This window comes from Diorhabda carinulata, chromosome 6 (genome assembly GCF_026250575.1).
Source record: "Diorhabda carinulata isolate Delta chromosome 6, icDioCari1.1, whole genome shotgun sequence".
Lineage (NCBI taxonomy): Eukaryota > Metazoa > Arthropoda > Insecta > Coleoptera > Chrysomelidae > Diorhabda > Diorhabda carinulata.
The window spans coordinates 24,652,522-24,674,931 of record NC_079465.1 but is presented as its reverse complement, the minus strand read 5'-3'; the positions used below and the strand labels follow the sequence as shown (position 1 = coordinate 24,674,931).

Sequence of the window (22,410 nt, the reverse complement as noted above, 5' to 3'; positions counted from 1 at the left end):
ATATTTGACACACAGATGGTGCTGTTAATGTCAAATCCATATGACGTTTACGAAGTACCAACCTCAGTTAATGTCAAATCCATATGACGTTTACAAAGTACCAACCTCAGTTAATGTCATATCCATATGTCGTTTACGAAGTGCCAACGTTTCAAAATAAATTTCATTTTCGCGTTTTTCTTAGTTAGTTGCACGACTTATTGAGTTTGAAATTGTTTTGTGTTTAAAGTATTTACAATTGGCCATTAAATTTTACAATTCTATGAACTTTTATCGAAAAGTTTCCGATGAATGTTTTGAAACCGAACGGGACTTGTTCCTCGACATCTCGACTCGGAATTCATTAAGCTAATTTCGTAATAACTGAGCTGCTAACCTCCCGGATAATTGCTCGCAAGAGGGATTTGTGTTGATGCTTTTGTCTCTGAGCACATTTACGGAGTTGAGGATAGGTAGGATTAAGGATTGTGGATGGTGTTAAGATGAACAACTGATTCGTACGGAAGGCGACATCAGAAATAGTAGAAATACTAGGAATAATACATACCGCTAGTGAGTTAATCTCTCGAGATTAACACCTGTTCGTGGTTTATGTCGAAATGATTAAATGTTATATACATACTCATCTCTATGATTAAATAGATTCATATTTCAATAGATAAAAGAAAGATTACTAACTGAAAACTGAAAAATTGTTGATCTTACAATTAACGTCTTATCAACATTATTATCATCTTATTATCAACAGAAAAAGAAGATTCATAGATTGTAATGATGATAGGCAGGTCCGGCGAATAATATTCCTGCAATTCAGAGATCAGGAAGGGTACGTGTTCCTCTGGCAAAAACGCGATCCTTGAGAAGATCCTACAGAAATAAATCACGCAGTGTCAGGTCACATAACCGCGCGGGCCACTCAACGAATCCGCGTCTGCCTAAGAGAGCTCCATCCTGCATGAAATGACGGATATTCGCGAGTGATGGATCGTTGCCCATTTGCCCATTTACATTTTCGAGCAGTTCCAGACATTTTTGACCATTAAAAGTACGGACTCACGAGAACTTCCGCATGGATACCTTCCCACATACACAGGCAGGTTTAATTCTTCTTCAGTGACGATTATGCCGAATTGATTCTCTTCAGCTTCACTCGACCACATAATGGATTGCATCCGAGGTATTAATCGCAATCGAAATCATCCTCGTGGTGCCGGTTAACTCGACAGTGTACGCGTTTCGGTTGCCCAACTAACTGTTTCCATATTTTTGTTAGTCGGTTGTCCAAACGCAGCGCGTCGGCAACAGAGCCCGTTATTAAGATTTTATGGTACGTCTTCTACATTACTGAGCGTATCGTTGTAAAAATTTGGTAAAAATCTTCATATTCATGACGTATTTGGCGGCTTATGCCTTCCTCTTCTCATATATCATCCAAAGATCAAGGTTTATTTAGTCTAATTTGTTATTTATGTTGTCGTTGTTGTAATTTTCAGCTGCAGAAACATTGCTCGACAACCAACTTTTTTATAAGGTGTATTTACCAATCTGATAATTCATTTATGTCTTGGTAATCAATCTTGAGGCATAATAATGATTCAATAGTATTTTTTGACATTTCACAGACACAATTTATTCCGTTCAACGAAAACGACGTTGCTAGATCTGTAAGCTAGAAACAATGAAATTCTGAACTAATAAAAAAAAAACAAAAATTCGATGTATGTTACAAATTCCATTCCAGAAATATTGTCTAGCAAAGCAAAACGTCTAAATATCCATAATACATTTAGTATTTCCAGATTCAGAGGATGCTCTTTTTCTGTATCCAATCACTTGCTGTCTTTCGTTGGATCCGTTTTGTTGGCGTGCAGAGAATTTCAAATTCGCTACGAAACTTATGCTATTCGAGTCAATTATTCGGAAAGGATTCCAAACGTGAAATTCGCTTTCTCTTTTATGGAATCCTTCAAATAAATTTATAAGAAATAAACGTAATTAAACAAAGAGAAAAGAAAATTATAACGAGGATTGCTACTATTAGAAAATTTGACTTACGAATGCTACAGACACTTGAAACGTTAATTTTCTACACCTGAAGAAGTTGTTGGTGGATTCAAATCTCGTATTTTGAAGGTACCTTAATTGGAATGAAAAAAAATGGTAAAAAAAATATATCGATCTTGATCATTTCATTATAAATTGACACAAGTCCAATATTCATCAATGACAGAGATTCTTGAGGTAATGAAATAGATTGAAACTTATGAAGATGTTGCGACTGACTTGAAAAATCTTCAAAAGATCCTAGTGAATATGTCGTTGAAGATTCATGTCTTGTGATGAGCGGAGGAAGCAACTTGAAGTTGAAGTTGCAAAAGAAGCTTTGATGTCTAACATCCACAGCGACTCGATACAAATCTACAATGATGTCATAGCTAGCAAATTCAACGGGTCCATCGGCTTCAGAAGCCTACCTCCCATGAGTCGTAGAGACTCAGTTGTTGTACTCGGGCTACTCATCAGGATGATTCTCGGACATTTAATGGATCCTTCCGATTGCCATCACTGCGATGATGTCTATTAAAAATGACATCATTTCACTAAAACTAAATATATGTGCGTTAATATAAGTTTCTATATGAAATGTATCGATCTCCTTTTATCTCTTATTTTAAAGCTCATTACTTCATCTTTTATAAGTTCGATATTTCCTACGAGACGTGCTACAGACACTCTTTCCTTCAATAAGCCGCATTTTCGCTCTAAATATTTCCAAATATATATCAAAATCGAAGGATAATTTGTCAGCATCACCCGTCAATACCCGTCTGGTATTTTTTTCGCTTTCCATTATATCTTTTGCATATAATAACTCGACGTACACCTCCTAGCACTCAGCTGAGTGTACGGGAAAAACGTAAATAGTGACATTTCAAAGTATATATATTGAAGTTATCTTATTCACATTTTCCTCTATGACGGATTTGCCAATACATATAAATATACGGAATAAGTCAAAATATGTTGTTGATGAATCTTCTCGCCTCTTATGTCAATCGGCCTGCTACGTTTTACATTGAATCAATTTCAAAACTTCCTCTTTATCTAAAGCTATCAGTTTTTTATGTTAAATTCTTTGTAACTAACCAATAACTAAAACACCAACAGGGTACTTCAATCCTTCTTCCTCAATTAAGTTTCATATGTCTTCTGTCTTCTGTCTTCTCTTTCTGGTTTATACCAGAAGGTTGTTAAACAATAGTTAATAGTAAGTCACGATAAATCAAAAACGTGTAATTTGTGTCGATTAAAAGTCACGTATCGTTAGATGACAATATTAAATCACTGTTTAGTTGTTATTAAATGTGTGAGTTAAAAATTTTGCGTGTGATTTTGAAGAAAATTTGATTTGAGGTATTTTCAATCAATACATCTCGTTTCTACGTTTGTCAACAATTTTTTTAATGAATTTACTTTGTATATTATTCGTTTTTAAAGATTTCCTAATTTTACTAATCGAATGTCTAATTTTAGTACTATTTTATGATTTTTGCATGCATTTTTATTGGTTTTATCGAGTTGATAAGTCTTTCATTTATTTTCCAAATTTTAAGATGTCTGTCCTATCTAAAAGACTTCATAATTATTTCAGATAATCGAATATATAATATTTTTCCGCTTATAGTCAAGTTCAGTGAAATATTTAGATAAAAAATTTTGTATATCATTCATTTTTAAAGATTTCCAAATTTTCATAACCTAATGTCTAATTTTAGTGCTATTTTATGATTTTTGCATGCATTTTTATTGGATTTATCTTGTTAATGAATCTTTCATCTATTCTCCAAATATTAAGATGTCTGTCCTATGTAAAAGACTCCATAATTATTTCAGATAATCGAATATATAATATTTTTCCGCTTATAGTCAAGTTCAGTGAAATATTTAGATAAAAAATTTTGTATATCATTCATTTTTAAAGATTTCCAAATTTTCATAACCTAATGTCTAATTTTAGTGCTATTTTATGATTTTTGCATGCATTTTTATTGGATTTATCTTGTTAATGAATCTTTCATCTATTCTCCAAATATTAAGATGTCTGTCCTATGTAAAAGACTCCATAATTATTTCAGATAATCGAATATATAATATTTTTCCGCTTATAGTCAAGTTCAGTGAAATATTTAGATAAAAAATTTTGTATATCATTCATTTTTAAAGATTTCCTAATTTTCCTAATCGAATGTCTAATTTTAGTGCTATTTTATGATTTTTGCATGCATTTTTATTGGTTTTATCTTGTTAATGAATCTTTCATCTATTCTCCAAATATTAAGATGTCTGTCCTATGTAAAATACATATTTTTTTGGTTATAGTCAAGTTCATCGAAATATATAGTTAAAAAAATATCAATATTTCTAAAATCGAATTTATCTCGTCTAAACATCAATTTGTGGTTAAAGAAAGTGATTTTCATGTCTTGTAATACTATTTTCAAGCTATTTTTCATGGTTTCATTTAAAAATGTTCATACCTTAATGGAACCTGGTATTTTTTTCAAAGTAAAATGTATTTTTTAAATGTAATCATTGACGATAATTATCTCTCGACATGCTGCTCAAATTGTTTGAACTAGTGATGATAAAATCGATGACTTAAAAATTTTTATCGGCTAATTCCATTTGATAAGTGTAAACGCCATTCCGGTCGGTGTTTGTGTTTTTTGTTTTATCTCGTGAATTAAATTTTCCATTATGTCACAAAACAGATTTCTCCATTGAAAAGAGGGTTTGCGTTTGTCGTGTATATAGTCGAGTCGCGCTATATGTGACAATGACAAGTTAGCCGGTAGAGATTCCCGTTGGACCTCTTCAAACGACACGAGGCGAATGATTCCAATTGTTGTTTATTTTCGGAAAAGTTACGTCGGCTTACGAGCTTTAATTTTTTATTAAATATTTTTAACTTTTGGTTGAATAATTAGGGCGTGTTCTACTTTAATTAGCAAAGCATCTACCTCAAATATTCCACCAACAATTGATTTCTGCTTTAATTAACATTGTAATTACCCTAAATATTCCACCAACAACTGTGCTCTGTTTCAATTAGCATTGTATTTATCTTAAATAATCCACCAAAAACAGGAAAAAAGATAAATGAATGTTATATAACTTGTTTTATTTTTTTGTTTTGGAATTTTTTGTTATATACGGAGAAATAATGATTTTGTACTTCACGCTATTCATCATATATTATGCAGATGAAAGGTTATGAAAAAATCAGTATACAAAAGAAGCCCGCGGAACACATTGTATTATGTGAAAAACCCTCTAGTTGATGTAGTGTGAGAGGGTGAGTTTGCATGAGGAGAAATGTTCGACCTTAAAGCAACTTCCTTTTATCGGTTGGTTTTCACCGACGCTACTACAAAATAAATCATGTTTTCATCTGAAATAATTCCTCGTAGACCCCTCTCTATCTTCTCTTGCCGTATTCCAAGCTAAAATGCGAGCGAAAATCGTGGTGATTCATCTACAACTGAAACCATTACGTCGTGGATCCGGAAACATAATGCAAAAATAAATCAAAATCTTATAAACATATTTTATAAAAATATATTCACTAGCTGGGACATATAACGAAATGCGCTGGTTCACTGAGACCGTTTTGCATTAGTCAGATTGCTCGCTAGCTATATCTGTCTACGAGATAATAGCTGTCATTTTTAACAGTGGCTCTGAATCCGCATACCCGAATCATTTGTATTAGGCGACACGCTGGTATTCATTATCTATAACGTGACAGTTGACGTTAACACGTCAAGTAATTGTGCGAAATAAAAACCAATGATTAAAATATATACAAGGTGTTTAGAGAAATATTATTATGAAAAAGAGCCGTCTGAAATTTGCTCAACTCAAAGTGTCAGTACTCGTCAATTTTTTTGGAAATAATTAATATTATTAATAATAATTACAACATAATGTATAATATGGAACACAGAATAACACAACGAGCTGCAGACGATGTAGACAATGCAAATACCTAAGAAGCATAATTTTCTTTGGTCAGAAAAAAATAACCTAACCAAAAAAATAACAATTTACAAAGTCATATTGGAGCTCATTTTAACGTATGTGTTATATAGCTAGAAAACCTCAAAAATTAGCTAGAAAACCCCAGAAATTAGCTAAAAAGTCTCAGAAATTAGCTGAATACCAGCAGAAATTAACTAGAGAAATGATAAATTGGTTAGAAAAACCTAGAACTCAGCTACAAAAAACGATGAATCGGCTAGAATATCACAAGCTAGAAGTCAGCTAGAGAACCCCTAAATTAGCTATAAAAACTCAAAAATTAGCTAGTAAAATTCATAAAATAGCTAAAAATCCCAGCTAAAGAAATCGAGAAATTAACTAAAAAAGTCCAGAAATCAGCAATAGAACCCATACATTAGCTAGAAAACCCCAAAAATTAGCTAAAAAATCTCAGAAATTAGCTGAATACCAGCAGAAATTAGCTAGAGAAATGATAAATTGGTTAGAAAAACCTAGAACTCAGCTATAAAAGCCGATGAATCGGCTAAAATAGCACAAGCTAGAAGTCAGCTAGAGAACCCATAAATTAGCTATAAAAACTCAAAAATTAGCTAGTAAAATTCATAAGTTAGCTAAAAATCCCAGCTAAAGAAATCGAGAAATTAACTAAAAAAGTCCAGAAATCAGCAATAGAACCCATACATTAGCTAGAAAACCCCAAAAATTAGCTAAAAAATCTCAGAAATTAGCTGAATACCAGCAGAAATTAGCTAGAGAAATGATAAATTGGTTAGAAAAACCTAGAACTCAGCTATAAAAGCCGATGAATCGGCTAAAATAGCACAAGCTAGAAGTCAGCTAGAGAACCCATAAATTAGCTATAAAAACTCAAAAATTAGCTAGTAAAATTCATAAGTTAGCTAAAAATCCCAGCTAAAGAAATCAAGAAATTAACTAAAAAAGTCCAGAAATCGGCAGTATAACCCATACATTAGCTAGAAAACCAAACATTAGCTGCAAACCCCAGAAATTAGCTAAGATGACCTAAAAATTAGCTAGAAAAACTCAAAATTAATTTATTGAAGCCATAACTCAAAAAACCAAGAAATTAGCTAGAGACCCCAGAAATATGCTGTAAAACTAAATTTGTTGAAAATTTTCAGAAATTTGCTGAAAAACACCAGAAATTAGCTAAAAACCTAGGGACAAACCCAGCAATTGGATAAATTATTAAAAATTAGCTATAAAACCACAGAATTAGTAAGAAACCCAATAATTGGCAATAAAAACCCTGAAGTCAACTAGAATAACCCGGAAATTAGGTTAGGTTAAGAAACTTAGGTAAAAAACCTGGATATTAGCTGGTAATAGCTATAAAACTGGGAATTAACAATAAAACCAATAATTAGTAATACAAACCCCGAACTCAGCTAAAATAACCCGGAAATTAGATAGAAAACCCCAGAAATTACCTATAAAACCCCGAAATTAGCAAGAAAACCAATAATTAGCAATCAAAACCCTGACTTAGCTAGAATAACTTGGAAATTAGGTAGTAAAACCCAAAAATTATCTATAATAACCCGAAATTAGTAAGAAAATTAATAATTAGCAATAAAAACCCTGAACTCAGCTAAAATAATCCGGAAATTAGGTAGAAAAACCCGGAAATTAGAAAAAAAGTAGCTATAAAAACCAGGAATTAGCAAGAAAACTCAAACATTAGCTAGAAAAACCTCATAAATCCACAATCGATAAATTTTTTCTATTAAATGTTTGGAGGTATAGGGATGAAATTTGTGGTTGTAAATAGAACGGGAATAGTGTAAATTTCGAATTAGAGCCACTTCGATCGTTAGTTAACGGTTTGTTTAATAATATCTCATTTCACAATCATAGGCAACATGAAGCATCAATCCGATTTAAGTGGTTGATTTCCATATATGCAGAAATGCATATATGTATTTGTTCAGATGTACACGTGTACAGACAGAGGGAATATATATCCAATACTGTGAATCATCGGCAAACTAAACGAATATCGATGCATACCTAGGTTAACCAATTATGTAGAATATCTTTGAAAACGATCTGAGAGCGAAACTTCCTTTATTGTGTGCCGTTTCTTCATAATCTTCATCGAGATGTGATTGCAAGCTGATAGCTAAAATTAAAAAATGTGGTGAATACAATAAAAAAAGGACGGATGGTTGAATGAGGAAGAAATAGATTCAAAAAGCAGTGAATAACTGAGAAAAAATGACTATGAATATGTGAAACATGAAGGGTAGTTGACTAACTGAAAGTTTAGAAGCTCTGATAGTTCTACTTGGAGACTTCGTACTTATATTTATACAAAGTTGTTGATATTAGACATATTACAATAAGTAGTTATGAGTTTTGTATAAAAATTATCGTTACAACCTTTATATAGATTCCCCTTTATGTAAATTATAATATTTTTTAGCCTCTAGCTCCGAAATTGCATTCAGGCTAGGTTAATGCTAAAAAGTTCTATCTCCTCTTTTAATATTTATCTCTTTAGCGATTTACAAAGTCACTGAATTTAATGACTATCTTTTATGTTCGGATTTACATAATGTTTGCTCTTTGATACGCAAAACAAGTTTTCTGTCTCAGTAGAATTTTCATGAAAAACTTCAAACCGAATTTTCGCAGATTAATGAGCCCTTACTTCCAGCGCTTTCTTTGACTATCGCCCAAAAGAAGTTTTCCTGATCGATAGATTGACTAATGAATAAATAAAAATCCTGTTTTACAAGCAAACTTTTATTCGGTACATTTTTAACAAATGTAGTTTCCAAGTAGTACGAAGGTATTTTTAGTATTCTCCAATCATTTTTCCGTCAAAATAAACGCAAAAGCTCCTTCTCAACACAACTTTCATTAAATAAACTCAACAGCCAAAAAAACTTGACACTCTATAGTCAATGGCTCGACGGAGGTTCTTTCTCGCCCTCCCGGTATATTTGACATACATAACAAACGCCATTCCAATAATAAATTTCTCGCAGGAAGTGAAACGATAACTTTGATTGTCTGAACTACAAATGGAATTGCTCGAAAACCCAATGGAACAAAGTTTACATATTGATTATCATACCGAAGGAAACACTTGGCCTAATTTATAACAAATTATGAGAATAGCTAATCCCATGAATAGTTATGTGACGAGATAGAATAAGTTCGTCGAATATTGTTTTTTACATAGTTAATTATTCAAATTAAGTGAAAAGAGGCTTATAGACTTGTCGGATGGTTTGAAATGTGCCATATCTCTTTAGTCGAGAGAACAGAAATTCGAATCTAATTAATATTTAACCCTTCCTTTGTTCATGTCTTTATAACTTCACTAAGTTTTGACGTCAAAAAGCCCAAAGCGAATAACTACTCTAATAAATTATTATAATGTATGTATAAAGCTGATTTTTTCAGTTAGACGTCATTGTTCGAGTAGCTAGAAGGTCTGGAGTTTATTTAAAACAGTAGAAAATTCGTTTTCTTCAACAACATTCCCACTTGATTTTCATATATATCTAAATTAATTTGGATAAATTCAGCAAAAGAACCCATAATTGATATAAAAAAACCCAAAAATTAGCTAAAAATCCATAAACTACCTAAGAAGATCCAGAAATTAGCTATAAAAGCCCAAACATTAGCTGGAGCAATCCAGAAATTATCTATGAAAACCATAACTCGAAAAACCAAGAAACTAGTTAGAAACCCCAGAAATTAGCTAGAAAACCTAGAAAGTATATAGAAAACCGATAATTAGCAATATTTTTTTAGTTAAGAAGTAATTGTTCGAGTAGCTAGAAGGTCTGGAGTTTATTTAAAATAGCATAAAATTCTCTTCCTTCAATAACATTCCCTCTTGATTTTTATATATATATATATTAAAATTAATTTGGATGCATTCAGCAAAAGAGCCCATAAATTAACTAGAAAAACTCAAAAATTACTTTAAAACCCAGAAATTAGTTATAACACCCAAAAGTTATCTGGGCAAACAAAAAACTAGTTATAAACCCCAGAAATTAGTTGTCAAACAAGGAAATTCGCTAGAAAAAATCAGAAATTTGCTAGAAACTCTAGACAGTGGCTAAAAACCAATAATTAGCAAGGAAAAACTCTGATATTAACTAAAGTGTCTTGAACTTAGTTAGACAAACCCAGTAATTAGCTAGAAAACCAATAAGTTGCAAGATTTTGTTAATTAGATTTTGTTAATTAGATTTTGTTAATTGTTTGAGTAGCTAGAAGCTCTGGAATTTATTTAAAACAGTAGAAAATTCGTTCTCTTCAACAACATTCCCCCTTGATTTTCATATATATCAAAATTAATTTGGATAAATTCAGCAAGAGAACCCATAATTGATATAAAAAAAAAAACCAAAAATCAACTAAAAATCCATAAACTAGCTAAGAAGATCCAGAAATTAGGTATAAAAGCCCAAACATTAGCTGGAGCAACCCAAAAATTATCTATGAAAGCCATAACTCTAAAAACCAAGAAACTAGTTAGAAACCCCAGAAATTAGCTAGAAAACCTAGAAAGTATATAGAAAACCGATAATTAGCAATATTTTTTTAGTTAAGAAGTAATTGTTCGAGTAGCTAGAAGGTCTGGATGGATGAATTCAGCAAAAAAGCCCATAAATTAACTACAAAAACCAAAAATGATTAAAACCCAGAAATTAGCTATTACACCCTTACACCCGAAAGTTATCTGGGGAAATCCAGAAATTATCTATAAAAGCCGTAACTCAAAAAAAAACAGAAAACTAGTTACAAACCCCAAAAATTAGATGTAAAACAAGGAAATTTGCTAAAAAAATTAGAAATTTGCTAGAAACCCTAGAAAGTGGCTAAAAAACCAATAATTAGCAAGGAAAAACCCACCAAAAATTAGCTAAAAACGCATAAATTAGCCAAAAACCGAAAAATTAGCTAAAAACCCAGAAATTAGTTACTTAGATCCAAAAATCAGCTATAAAAACAGAAAAATTACCTGGATAAACCCAGAAATTATCGATAAAAGCCATAACTCAAAGAACCAGGTAACTAGTTACAAACCCCTGAAATGAGCTGTTAAACTCAGAAATTTGCTAAGAAAATATCATAAATTTGATAGAAAACCTCAGACATTAGCTAGAGTGTCTTGAACTTACTTAGACAACCCAGAAATTAGGTATAAAAACGATAATTAGCAAGATTTTTTTTAGTTAGAGGTAATTGCTTGAGTAGCTAGAAGGTCTGGAGTTTATTTAAAACAATTTTTTGGATCAATTCATTCAAGATAGCCCATAAATTAGCTAAAAAAACCCAAAAATTATCTAAAAACCGAGAAATTAGTTAAGAAGACTCATAAATTTCCAAAGGTAAAGTATTGAAACGTTTTGCTTTGAGCTTGAATGAAATGGAAAAGGTAGTAATAACCCTGAATGGAAAAGTTGCAAATAGTTGGAAAAAATTTTACTTCACGGTAGATACCACAGTAAAATTAAATGAACTGAGTTCAAATTAGCAAGGAATGGAAACTCAGCCTATGTTTTGAAGATCCACCCTGTCAATATCTAATAAATAAACATTTAATTTAGATCTCGACGTTACATAAATTTTTGTATACGCATATTTGAAATTTCGCTTCATTAAAAGTTGGAAGCAGAGATATTTCGGTTATAATATGATGGTCTCGTAAAAATGTTGTGGAAATATTTGCAATAACTTGTCATTCCGTTCTATATTAAAATCTGAAATATTTTATTTGTTCCCTTTGTCTACAGAATGTTCGATATTCATAAAGCGTCTTTGCAATCCATCCCTTTTTCAATATGTTACAGTATGTCGCCTTTAACACGATAATAATTTCATATTTAAATAAAATAGGTAAACGAAAAGGTAGACCGAGTATTTAATACGACTCCTGACGGATTGATTAAGAGTATTACCTGGAATTTAGTACCTAATCTACTGCACAGTCCAAGTCCTTGTATTTTATTTTATTTTGGTAGGAACTGAAGAATAAACAATAGAAAAATGAATTTTTAAATTTTGCTGAAGCCTTAATTAGTCAAATTCTATATAATAATTGGTTGAAGCTCTACTTCAAATATTGGGTTAGGTTAAGTTAGGTTAGGTCGCGTAATCTTCGTCACGAGTTGTCTAATATTCAAGACAACCACGATCACGAGTTGGCTCATTATAGGAGATATTAAAATTTTATAATTGGTACTAAAATCACTTCGTGATGGCGAATTTTTAAACTTGAAGCATTATATTGTATAAAACCGAAATCTAGTTGTAATATTGGGGAGAATACGATTTCCGCGACGCCGTAATTTGATAATTTAACAAAATTAGATTAGAATAAAATGAAAATTTCTAGATATCTCACTTCGTTTTCGAGATATCGATACTTGCAACTCACAACCAAACGTTATATCGAAATTCACTTTAAAGAACAGATGGCGTTTAATACTTCGAATATTTCATCACTTCGTGGTGAATATTAAATAAGTTCAAAATTTTTTATAAAGAATTTTCTGTTAATTAGTACCATTTATAAAATAAGAAAATTACTTATCAAAAATTTTAATATTTTATGGATAATTAAATGTAGAAATATGTTTTTTTAGTTTATAAGGAAATACTTTCATAGGTGAAGCCTTGGAGGGATTAGGTTAGGTTAGGTTTTTTCGATTTCAAGTATTGATATCTCGAAAACAAAGCGAGATATCTAAAAATTTTATTCTTCATTTGTAGACATACCAAATATTGTTTGATACTTGATTATTTTCAAATAATTCAAGCATCTTTATTTTCTGAAATGTTAGTGATAAAAAAAAAGATAAATTGTGAGGAAACTTCTAGTCAACATTTGAAATTAGTTAAATCCCCACAGGCGGTCAGTAAACTCGCCTCATAATACGCTTGACAAACTAACGAAACCGAATAAAATATTTTGTTAGGCATCAAACTTAAAACGTGTTTTTGCCACTGTAAAAACCATTTGTCACTCAACCAGTTTTAAATTAAAACGTTTGTAAGCAGAGGCGTATCTCTACAAAATTTCGAGAAAATTTAGAACTATCATTACATGATCAAATTATAAGATCGAATACGGAGGAAGGTCCATGGGATTTTCACTTCATATTCGTAAAAATCTTCACGCAGGCACCAAGCAACAAGTTTTAACTTGCTGATTCGATACATTACAGTATAGTAAAGCTCCAGTCTAAACTGCTTGGTTTTCCATGTTTACTGTACACGAATGGGGCTTTACATAGAAAAAACACCCACCATTTAGTCCTGATCTGGCCTAATCGGACTATTTTTGTTCCTTAAAAGTCGATTTGAGTGTTGAGATATTTAACAACGATTATGATATTAAATACGAACATTTCGATTCTAAAAATGCATATTTAGACGTTCTGAAAAGTGTGTGGAATTTGGATTTGGCGATTTTATAGTCCAATCAAATTAGACATTCACCTTGAAGAAATCTAAATGCAACGACAGCTTCGTGAAGCGCTAGAAGTGATTATTAGTCAGTGGACTGGTCATCTGAATTTTGACAATAAAGATCTGTTCTGTTTACAGTGAACAGCATACAGTCCTGACCTATATCCGTTAGATCATTAATGGGATGATATAAAAAGAAGAATGACTCGATATCCTGCAAGAAACAATAATTAACTTGATTAGATCTATGTCTAACGTAGCTAAATTAAAACATATTGGATTAAAATTCAAACAGCATGTATATTTTTTCGATCTGGTGAGTAATTTGGAAAAAAAACTGATAGTTTCTAAGCACTAAGTAATTTCTTATTTAATAATTATTATGATACGCTCGTGTTGGAAATAAGTCGGAAATTTTGTAGTGTACGATCTGGAATTTAATAGAACTTCTCTATTTTCTATACAGAAAGACACAGATTTATGAAGTAATATATCTCGGGGGATGGAGAAAAATGTATCAAATAGAAAATCTGAGTTAAGATGGATAATATTCTGTCTACTTTATCCTATTATTCATACCTTGAAGAAGACTGGAATTTAGAACAATATGTCTAAAGTTCTTACATATGCGAATCATTTATCAAAAACTTCATTATTTAGTAATTGAAGGTCCTCCAAAATAGGTCGTTGTGCCAGAGCACATCGATGCTGTGCGTAATTTTTATCAGTAGTCCATCTTCGATTTTCTTCTTTTCGGTTTCTTCTATTAATCAAAAAAATAAGGAACTGCGAAGCCCGAAATTTATACAGTAGACCATGGATGGACAGAGGAATCAGAAAAAAGTACTAGATCCAATTTTGAAGGCCAATTAAAAGATGGTGAAAGGCACAATCAGTTTGTGAAGTACAGAGACAACTCTGAACAGAAACCACTGAGGAAATTAAGGCTCGAAGTCGACTAAAACACCAAAGAAGTTTTTTAAGCATCAAAAAATAAATGAAAATTAATTTTCTTAACAATAAATCTAGAAAAAACAAATTTAAACTTTGTTTGGAAGTTAAAAAATATGAAGTATTTAAAATTTTGTTATATTGATTTTTTTATAAATTGCATAAATTGAATTTACGAAGCCACTATTTTGATTTTTCGAAAATTAATAATAACTTTTCAAAGAAACATTTCCCATATTAGATAGCAATTTTATTTTGCTGCAGCTACCCCTTTTAATGCAATTGCCGCATACAATAACAAATTTTCTAACAATTTTCGAAAAATTGAAAGTTTCAAATATTTTTTTGAAAATATCCCTCATCTTGTTATGACACATAATGTTTTTTCCAATTTTCATGTTAAAAATTTATCGAGATATCAACTTTGAGGCAACCTGAACTGTGCTTGTAAGTTTCATCGGAATTTATCAAAGAATTTAAAAAAAAAATGATTCTGGGTCGACAAATTTCCGATTAGGGTCATAACATCCCGTCGCCTGAAACATTGTTGTGGTTTTGTTAACTCATCGAACTACAACGAAAATTGTTTGGATAGTTAGGTCTCCCTATGTCATATTTGAACCTATGTTAGCAGCTTTTAATATATTTTTTCACGCCCTATCTTTAAAGTATCTTCGACGGTTTGCAGCACTTGAAGCAGTTGTTTAAGGTTAGATCCAAAAAAAAATTATTCCACAGTTGATTCGTCCACATTTTTATGGAAAAAAAAAATAGAAAGTAACGTTTAATTTTGACATAACATTCGATTTGTCGTAATCTAGTAGTGACTACTATTATTATTATTGTTAAAATAGAAGATGAAGATTTTGAAGAAATCATTGAAACTTGAAACATCTGTTGTATAGATTGTGTACTTTCTAATACAGTGATATTTTGAAACAACTACTGCCATCTCTAGGTTAGAACAGGTAACTCGGGGATCATCCTCGTATTTATAGAACGCTTTTTATTAGCTAATTCGAAGAAAGATCTGAAAAATTATTCTATACTATGTTCCAGCTATTCTAAACTGAAAAGAAACGTTAATTATGGATAATAATGAAGATTTAAGTAAAAATGCCGAAATTAATAGCATTTTTGACACGAAAATCGGTTAGAAACAAACCTAAAAAGTCTAATCCATTCTCAAAAGAGGAAATCAATGATTTGATAACATTGATAATTTCTAATTACGATTCCAGGTTCCAAAACGCAAACAATTCGTTGTTTTACAGTTCATCAATGAATTTAATATATTTATATCAAAAATATGTTAATCTGAGACCAAAAAACGTAACCAGCAACCAATTTCTAAAATTCCATCATTAATTGTGCAATATTTATGAATATTTAAATTTATCGCATTCAGAAGAAAATACAAGTGATAGATACGTACTTCAGCATCGCTTCTAGTTGATTCGAGTGAAGACATTCTTCAATTAAAACAAAATGGAGGATGGAATTTAGTTTTTTAAACCAAACTTCTACATTATGTAAGAATCAAAAGACTAGTTTGACTATTACCAAATATTTATGTCATATTATAAAAAATGATGTCGAATTCTAGGATGCGAGGTTTGTTTATTGGGCATCAAAGAGCGTCGTCCCTATCTGCACTCAGCAATTCGATGATTTAGTGGCCCGATATAGACGCCATGCTGCGGTACGCCGGACGTCCGCGTCCGCAGATTTATACTCGGTCGGCGCCTTCAACGACCTCCCAAAATAAACCCCGTTTTAATTATCAGCGGCATTTAAATTAAATAAAAACAACGTGCTAACAAATGTTCACGATAAAAGGCCGGAGATGTTTATCTTTTGCTGCGTCCGAATAGAATTCGCCTGGTTTGCTACTAGTTTTCATAATTAATCAACTTTTTTTTGTTGTACCAAGCTATTTATTTGTGTTTGGAATGAAACATTTCGTTTCGACGTTACGAGGATCGCTACTGAAGTTTTGAGGTAGACAAATAAAAAACAAATATTTATATATATATATATATATATATATATATATATATATATATATATAATAAAGAGGTGCCAAACAAGGAGGATCCATCAATTCGATGTTTTTTGTTTGAATTGATGTGTGGGAGGTCGCGTTGTCGTGGTTCCTCTAATGGAACGGTTGTGAAAAAACCTCTACACTCGATTTTTGCTTAGTTTGCTTAAATTTTGCAGTATCCATTACGATCAAATTTTTTTCGACACCTAAATGCTCCTGAAATTTTGAATTTATGCGATTATAACAAATACCTACCCCTCAAACTAAAAACCAAGGTTTACATGGAATGCATTCTCCCAGTAACAACCCACGGATGTGAAACATGGGTCCTAACAAAGAAAATCTTGAATAAATTAAAGGTACATCAAAGATCAATAGAACGGAAAATGATAGGAATAACGCTTAAAGACCATAAAACCAATGAGTGGATAAGAAATAGAACCAAAATCGAGGACATAGTGAGGCGAATAGGTAGTCTTAAATGGAACTGGGCCGGACATGTTGCTCGAAATAACACCAACTGGAGCGGAAAAATAACAAGATGGAGACCTTGGGGGGAGAAAAGAAGCACCGGCAGACCACAACAAAGATGGTATGATGATATCAAGAAAACAGCCGGACTTAACTGGTACCAAGTGGCACAGAACAGGGAAAACTGGAAAAATATGAGAGAGGCCTATATCCAAAGGATAGAAAACGGCTAGAAGAGAGAGAAGAGAGAGAGATAACAAATACCAAGAATACTTCAATCTCAAAAGTATGTTTGCCAACTAGGAATTGATATTATATGGTTAAAGTTCATTCAAAAATATGATATATAAAACGTATCTTCAAAAATAGATCCGATAGACAAAATCTGAGAGATATTTCGTGTTTTTTAGCTAAAAAATGATGGAAATTATAAAATATGATGATCAAATGGTTAGCTAGTTTTTACTATGAAGAATTTTCATCTATTTTAGTAATTTTAATTCATGTTCATAGTATCTTATGTTGCAATTAAAATTTTCTGTTTATCTGCTTATCCAGCACTTTGTTTTTGAATTTAAATCCGTTCTAAGCGAGTTTTGTGTCGAAAATGTAAAGAAATGAGTATCAAGATGTAATCAAATATTTGTTTCTGTATACACCCACTCAAATTACCGTAAAATTTTGACATATCTGCTTTAAGAGCGTTCACCAAATAGTACTGGATAACCAGCATTTCCTGGGCTTTAATAATTGTCGATACACAACCTGAAGCTCTTTTTAAGCAACTTTCGACTTGATTGATTCGTTTCCAAAGCCAGGGTGGAAGATCTTGGAGTGTCTGTTGGTGTTTGATAGAAATCTAAAACACGTTATGGCATCAAACAATAAAATTTCACCACTCCAGTAGAAAACAATCAATAATTATCGCCTGGCTTAATAACAACTCAAAATATACTTCAACCTTTCACAAAGTGATCTTTTTGACTGTAGAAGAGGTGTTGTATTATTTAGAAATCTTCTGGATCCTAATTTGTAGTCATAGGAAGAGATCTTGTTGAAACAACACTTATAAATCATCTTTTGTACCCTATAAGCCGCGAAATCGGATTTCAATCTTGTTATATATTCTGTTTTGGATTACTTTTAGTAATATTTCTAATAAAAAACTTCTTGGGACTCTTAATATTGGGGTTTTAACATTACTTCTTATTAGATTTTTCAAGTTTGGGCCAATTTAGACGATTTTTATTACAGACAAAACCAATTAAGTCCAAAACAGTCCAAATCGAAATCAAATCAATATTCACAATGAGTGTCTCGATCATTTCGTTAGTAGTATTGTTCAATTTTCTCTTCTTCTTCAATCGTTCAAGAAGATCCATCATTTGTAGGAATCGATTCAAAAGTCAATAATCAAAAGCGTTTGAGTTGTCAATGAGTTCTACTATCAGTCTGCGCCCCTTTCCTGTTGGTGGATTCAAACAATTTTTGATTTGTAACAGTTTAATTCACTTGGTGTTTATGCCTAATTGATCGATGTTTCATCTAAATTCTTCGGTTTCTTATATCTTTTATAGTATTTCTTCTCTATTTCTATTTCTTTAATAAGTTTCGCCTGGAACCGCGACAAAAACTTTGTCGGAAATTATTTTGAATAAAAGAACGCACATACTTTCCTTCTAAATCTTCGTTTCCTATTTGGAATTTTCATTTTCCCTAACAACTGTGAGAATAAATTATAAACTACACCCTACAAGTTGTAACTGAACTAAAAACTGTCCAAAATACACAACTTGAACTTTCTTACTATATAGAAAAACCTAAAATCGTATTTTTGGTGGAATTTGTCGGTAAGAGATTACCCAGGGGCTCTGAAGAGTCCTTTGTCTACTATTCTGAACAGCTCATGGTTATAAAACACCAATAATAAACCTAAAACTTGTTTTATCTCAGATATATTTATGAAAAATTCGAGAAATATCTACACTATTCTGTAATAATACGTTTTGAACTAGTAATTAGGTTTTATGAGTCTCTTGTACATAGAAATAGGTTATAATGTTATTTTTTTTTCAGGTGCCTATACACCGATAAAGCATCTATCTCTAAGAAGTCTTCTGCCAGATACAGAACGCTTCATGACTTACGAGGGATCGACCACCCATCCCGGTTGTTGGGAGACGACGGTCTGGATCATACTTAACAAGCCCATTTATATTACCAAACACGAGGTAGGTAACTACAATCATTCATTTGTGTCCCTTCGTATGCTTCTCATTAATTTATTAACATAAATTCGACTATAGAGATTTGATTAAATTTAAGAATTCGATAATAGCATCTTGATTAAAAATCGAAAAGTGTATTAGTCTTTACCAGCACACCAAAGTGTACTAAATCTAATATATTTCCGAACTTTCGAAGTTAAGAAGCTTGATTAAAATATTGAAGTTACTGATAACGCCGCAATTCTTAACCAATCAATTCCCAGACGGTGAATTCATAAGTGTTCGAAAGCTCGGAAATATATTAGAGAAAGTACACTTTGTTGTTTAATTTTGCTACAATCCCACTACGAAAATTTCGCTGGTTTTCCATGTTTCTGCAAATATTGTATTACAAAGTTTAAATTTGATACAATTTTTTAGATACATTTAGTCATTTTCCTCATTTTTGGTTCAGCGATAATCAAATTCGATTTTATTTTATTCGGTATTCACCTCCAAAATCTATTATCCTGTTGAGGTATCTCCTGACCACGTACAGTAATTGAGGAACAGTCAATCATTCTATCGGAAACTATTCCTTGGATTAATTAATTTTCGTTTATTAGCATACGCCAAGGAAATGTAATTATATACAGGAGTTGACATTATAAATACAAACTGCTACTTGCAGATAATTGAATATTAAATCGATCATTAAATCCTCAAATTATATTGCTGAAGCTTGTCTGTTTCTTGTTTTTTGCTAAAAATTACTCATGATTTATGTCTGGGTCTCTACTTTCTTAGATTCAAGACATTGGGCCACAATCCTGAACTACCAATGGTCTGGAGATAATTTTAGAACCATCATCTTTTGTCTTTATGATATCAATGAAAAAACATATTTTAGCCTCTTCATAGAGCCCAAAAAAAAAAAGAATCAAACATTATATTTTCCGAAACAACTTGGCAGGACTTTCTGGATCTTTGTCGGGCAGTTGAGTGTCTCCTTGGGGTTAGTTAGAGTATTGTTTGAGTCGATGAGGATGTACTTAACAGACTTAGGAACCAACGTTAGGTTATTGTTGTTGTGGAGTTTTCTTATTGTCACAGCTTCTTTCCTACATAAAAAATTGGTGGATGCTATGGAGCAGATACTGGGATGAGGTTTTTAGGATTCCTGGAAGCTTCTTTGGCATGGTGGTCTGCGTATTCTCTCAGTGTTGATGTACTTATACCAATAACCCCAAAGATACTGAGAACTCCTCAACTTTCAGTTCTTTACATGCTATGTATAGTGATTTTTAAAGATTTTCATAAATTAAATGATTAAGACAAAGATGGCGTTCTTATCAAAAATTATTTTTCATTTCGGTTTGAAATTATATGCTTATTTCAGTTATACCAACTACGCAAATTAATGCAGGGTTCGGAAGAAGCGCCGAAAGCTCCCTTGGGAAATAACGCTCGTCCTGTGCAGCCTTTACACCAAAGAACTATTCGGACAAATATTAACTTTAGAAACTCCGACGTAAGTACTTTTCTTTCTTTTTTCTCACCTCTATTACCTCATGTATATATTGTCGTGTGGAAAAACGGTCGAATGCTAAATTTTCCGTGCCATATCTCAAGGGAAGTTCGTGAAAATCATCATTACTACGAAAAGATGGCCTAAATTGGGAAAATTTTATAATATTCACTATATAAAAGCACGGAAGATGTGTCAAAAAAAATTAAGTAGTGTAAAAGAAACTCACTTGGTGTATAGTGGTGTTTATAGTAGTAAAAAGAACCGTTGGCGATTATCATACTGAACACACTGTATTACTAACACTCACCATTACACTGTCTGACGCGTGCTTCGATAACAAATTTATCGTCTTCAGAGAAAACTGAAGCTAAACTGATTCCTTCAGTCTCTGAAGACGATAACTTGGTCATCGAAACGCGCGTCAGACAGTGTAATGATGAGTTTTGGGGTAGTAATACAGTGTGTTCAGTACGTTTAACTTCTTTGTTGGTTTTTTAACACAACGCCCAAAACCATGAACTATTATTTTTTGTTTTATGTTTTGGCATTTTGTCAAAGTTTGGTGAACTTATTTTTTTCAATTTCATTCCGTCTAACTGTGATTTGTGAAGGCTGCTTGTTATTTCTACTTCTTCCGGAGGTATTGGCGCTCTACAAGAAGGCAAAGAACCATCTGGATTTTGATTTCTCTTTGCTCGCGATTATGTATCTTGAAAAAATCTCCTAAATCGTTTATTCTTGTTGTCACTTCTATCTTCATCATCATCATTACTGTTATAGATTGCAAATTGGTCATCTGTGAAGAATACAAACCAAATTCGGAACCACGGAATAAATTCTCCGCTATGCCCACAATGGCCATGTGCTTCATTGAATAAGAAAAGTTTCCTGAGGTTGTGTACAATAAATCTGCATGGGAGGTGCTCCAATATTAAAGTCAAGATGAAATTTTGCACATACCACAGTTGTATACCTTCACCACTTGCTAGACTACCTTCCTGGAGCGACTATCTTTGTAAGAATCTTTTGCAAAGTGAATTTTCTTTATTAAAAGCTCTGGCTCTCGCCATTGAAGTTCCTTTGAGTTTCTGAAGAGAAACCCGAGGATTTCGTTTCAAAAATTGGATTCCTAAGGATGAAGAATATGCTCAGAGCTAATTCTTTCCATAATATCTGTAAAATTTCAGCATCCCTCTTGATATTCGTCTTTTGAACTCCATACACACGAAACTCAAACCGTAACCACTTTTTTTTACGCAGCAACCATCATTTTCAGACCACAATCCATAGTGTCCTATTTTTGACATTATTATCCTGAAAATATTTTTTTTTCTATAAAAAAATGTGGTTGTCGAAATTGAACAATTGTTTGCGGTGCTTCTTGGGTAATTTGGATATTATACGTAACCGTCAGACTAACATAACCTCAAAAAATTGTCACATGAAATTATAGATAGATAAGTGATCTTTATGATGATATAATAAAACTTGTAATTCAATGTAATCATGAGAAGTGTCTTCAGAAACATTATTGCATTAACCTCGTCTGTATCTACGTATAACAAACGCAAACTTTGTATACTACATCAGTTGAAATTTCGCTACTTTCCCCTATATGTTATAAAATAAATTTAAAATCAAATTTTTAAACGAATTTGACGTTTATTTTCTTA

The 22,410-nt window shown here is 32.0% G+C and overlaps 1 protein-coding gene across 1 annotated transcript in view; it reads left to right on the top strand.

The window, feature by feature from the left end:
* Positions 1–22,410, top strand: part of LOC130894913 (carbonic anhydrase-related protein 10) — a 174,984-nt gene that overhangs the window by 131,181 nt on the left and 21,393 nt on the right. The window contains exons 7-8 of the mRNA XM_057801946.1: positions 19,076–19,230; positions 20,606–20,737. Coding sequence (XP_057657929.1) covers positions 19,076–19,230; positions 20,606–20,737 — 287 coding nt within the window. The remainder of the gene's footprint in view (positions 1–19,075; positions 19,231–20,605; positions 20,738–22,410) is intronic.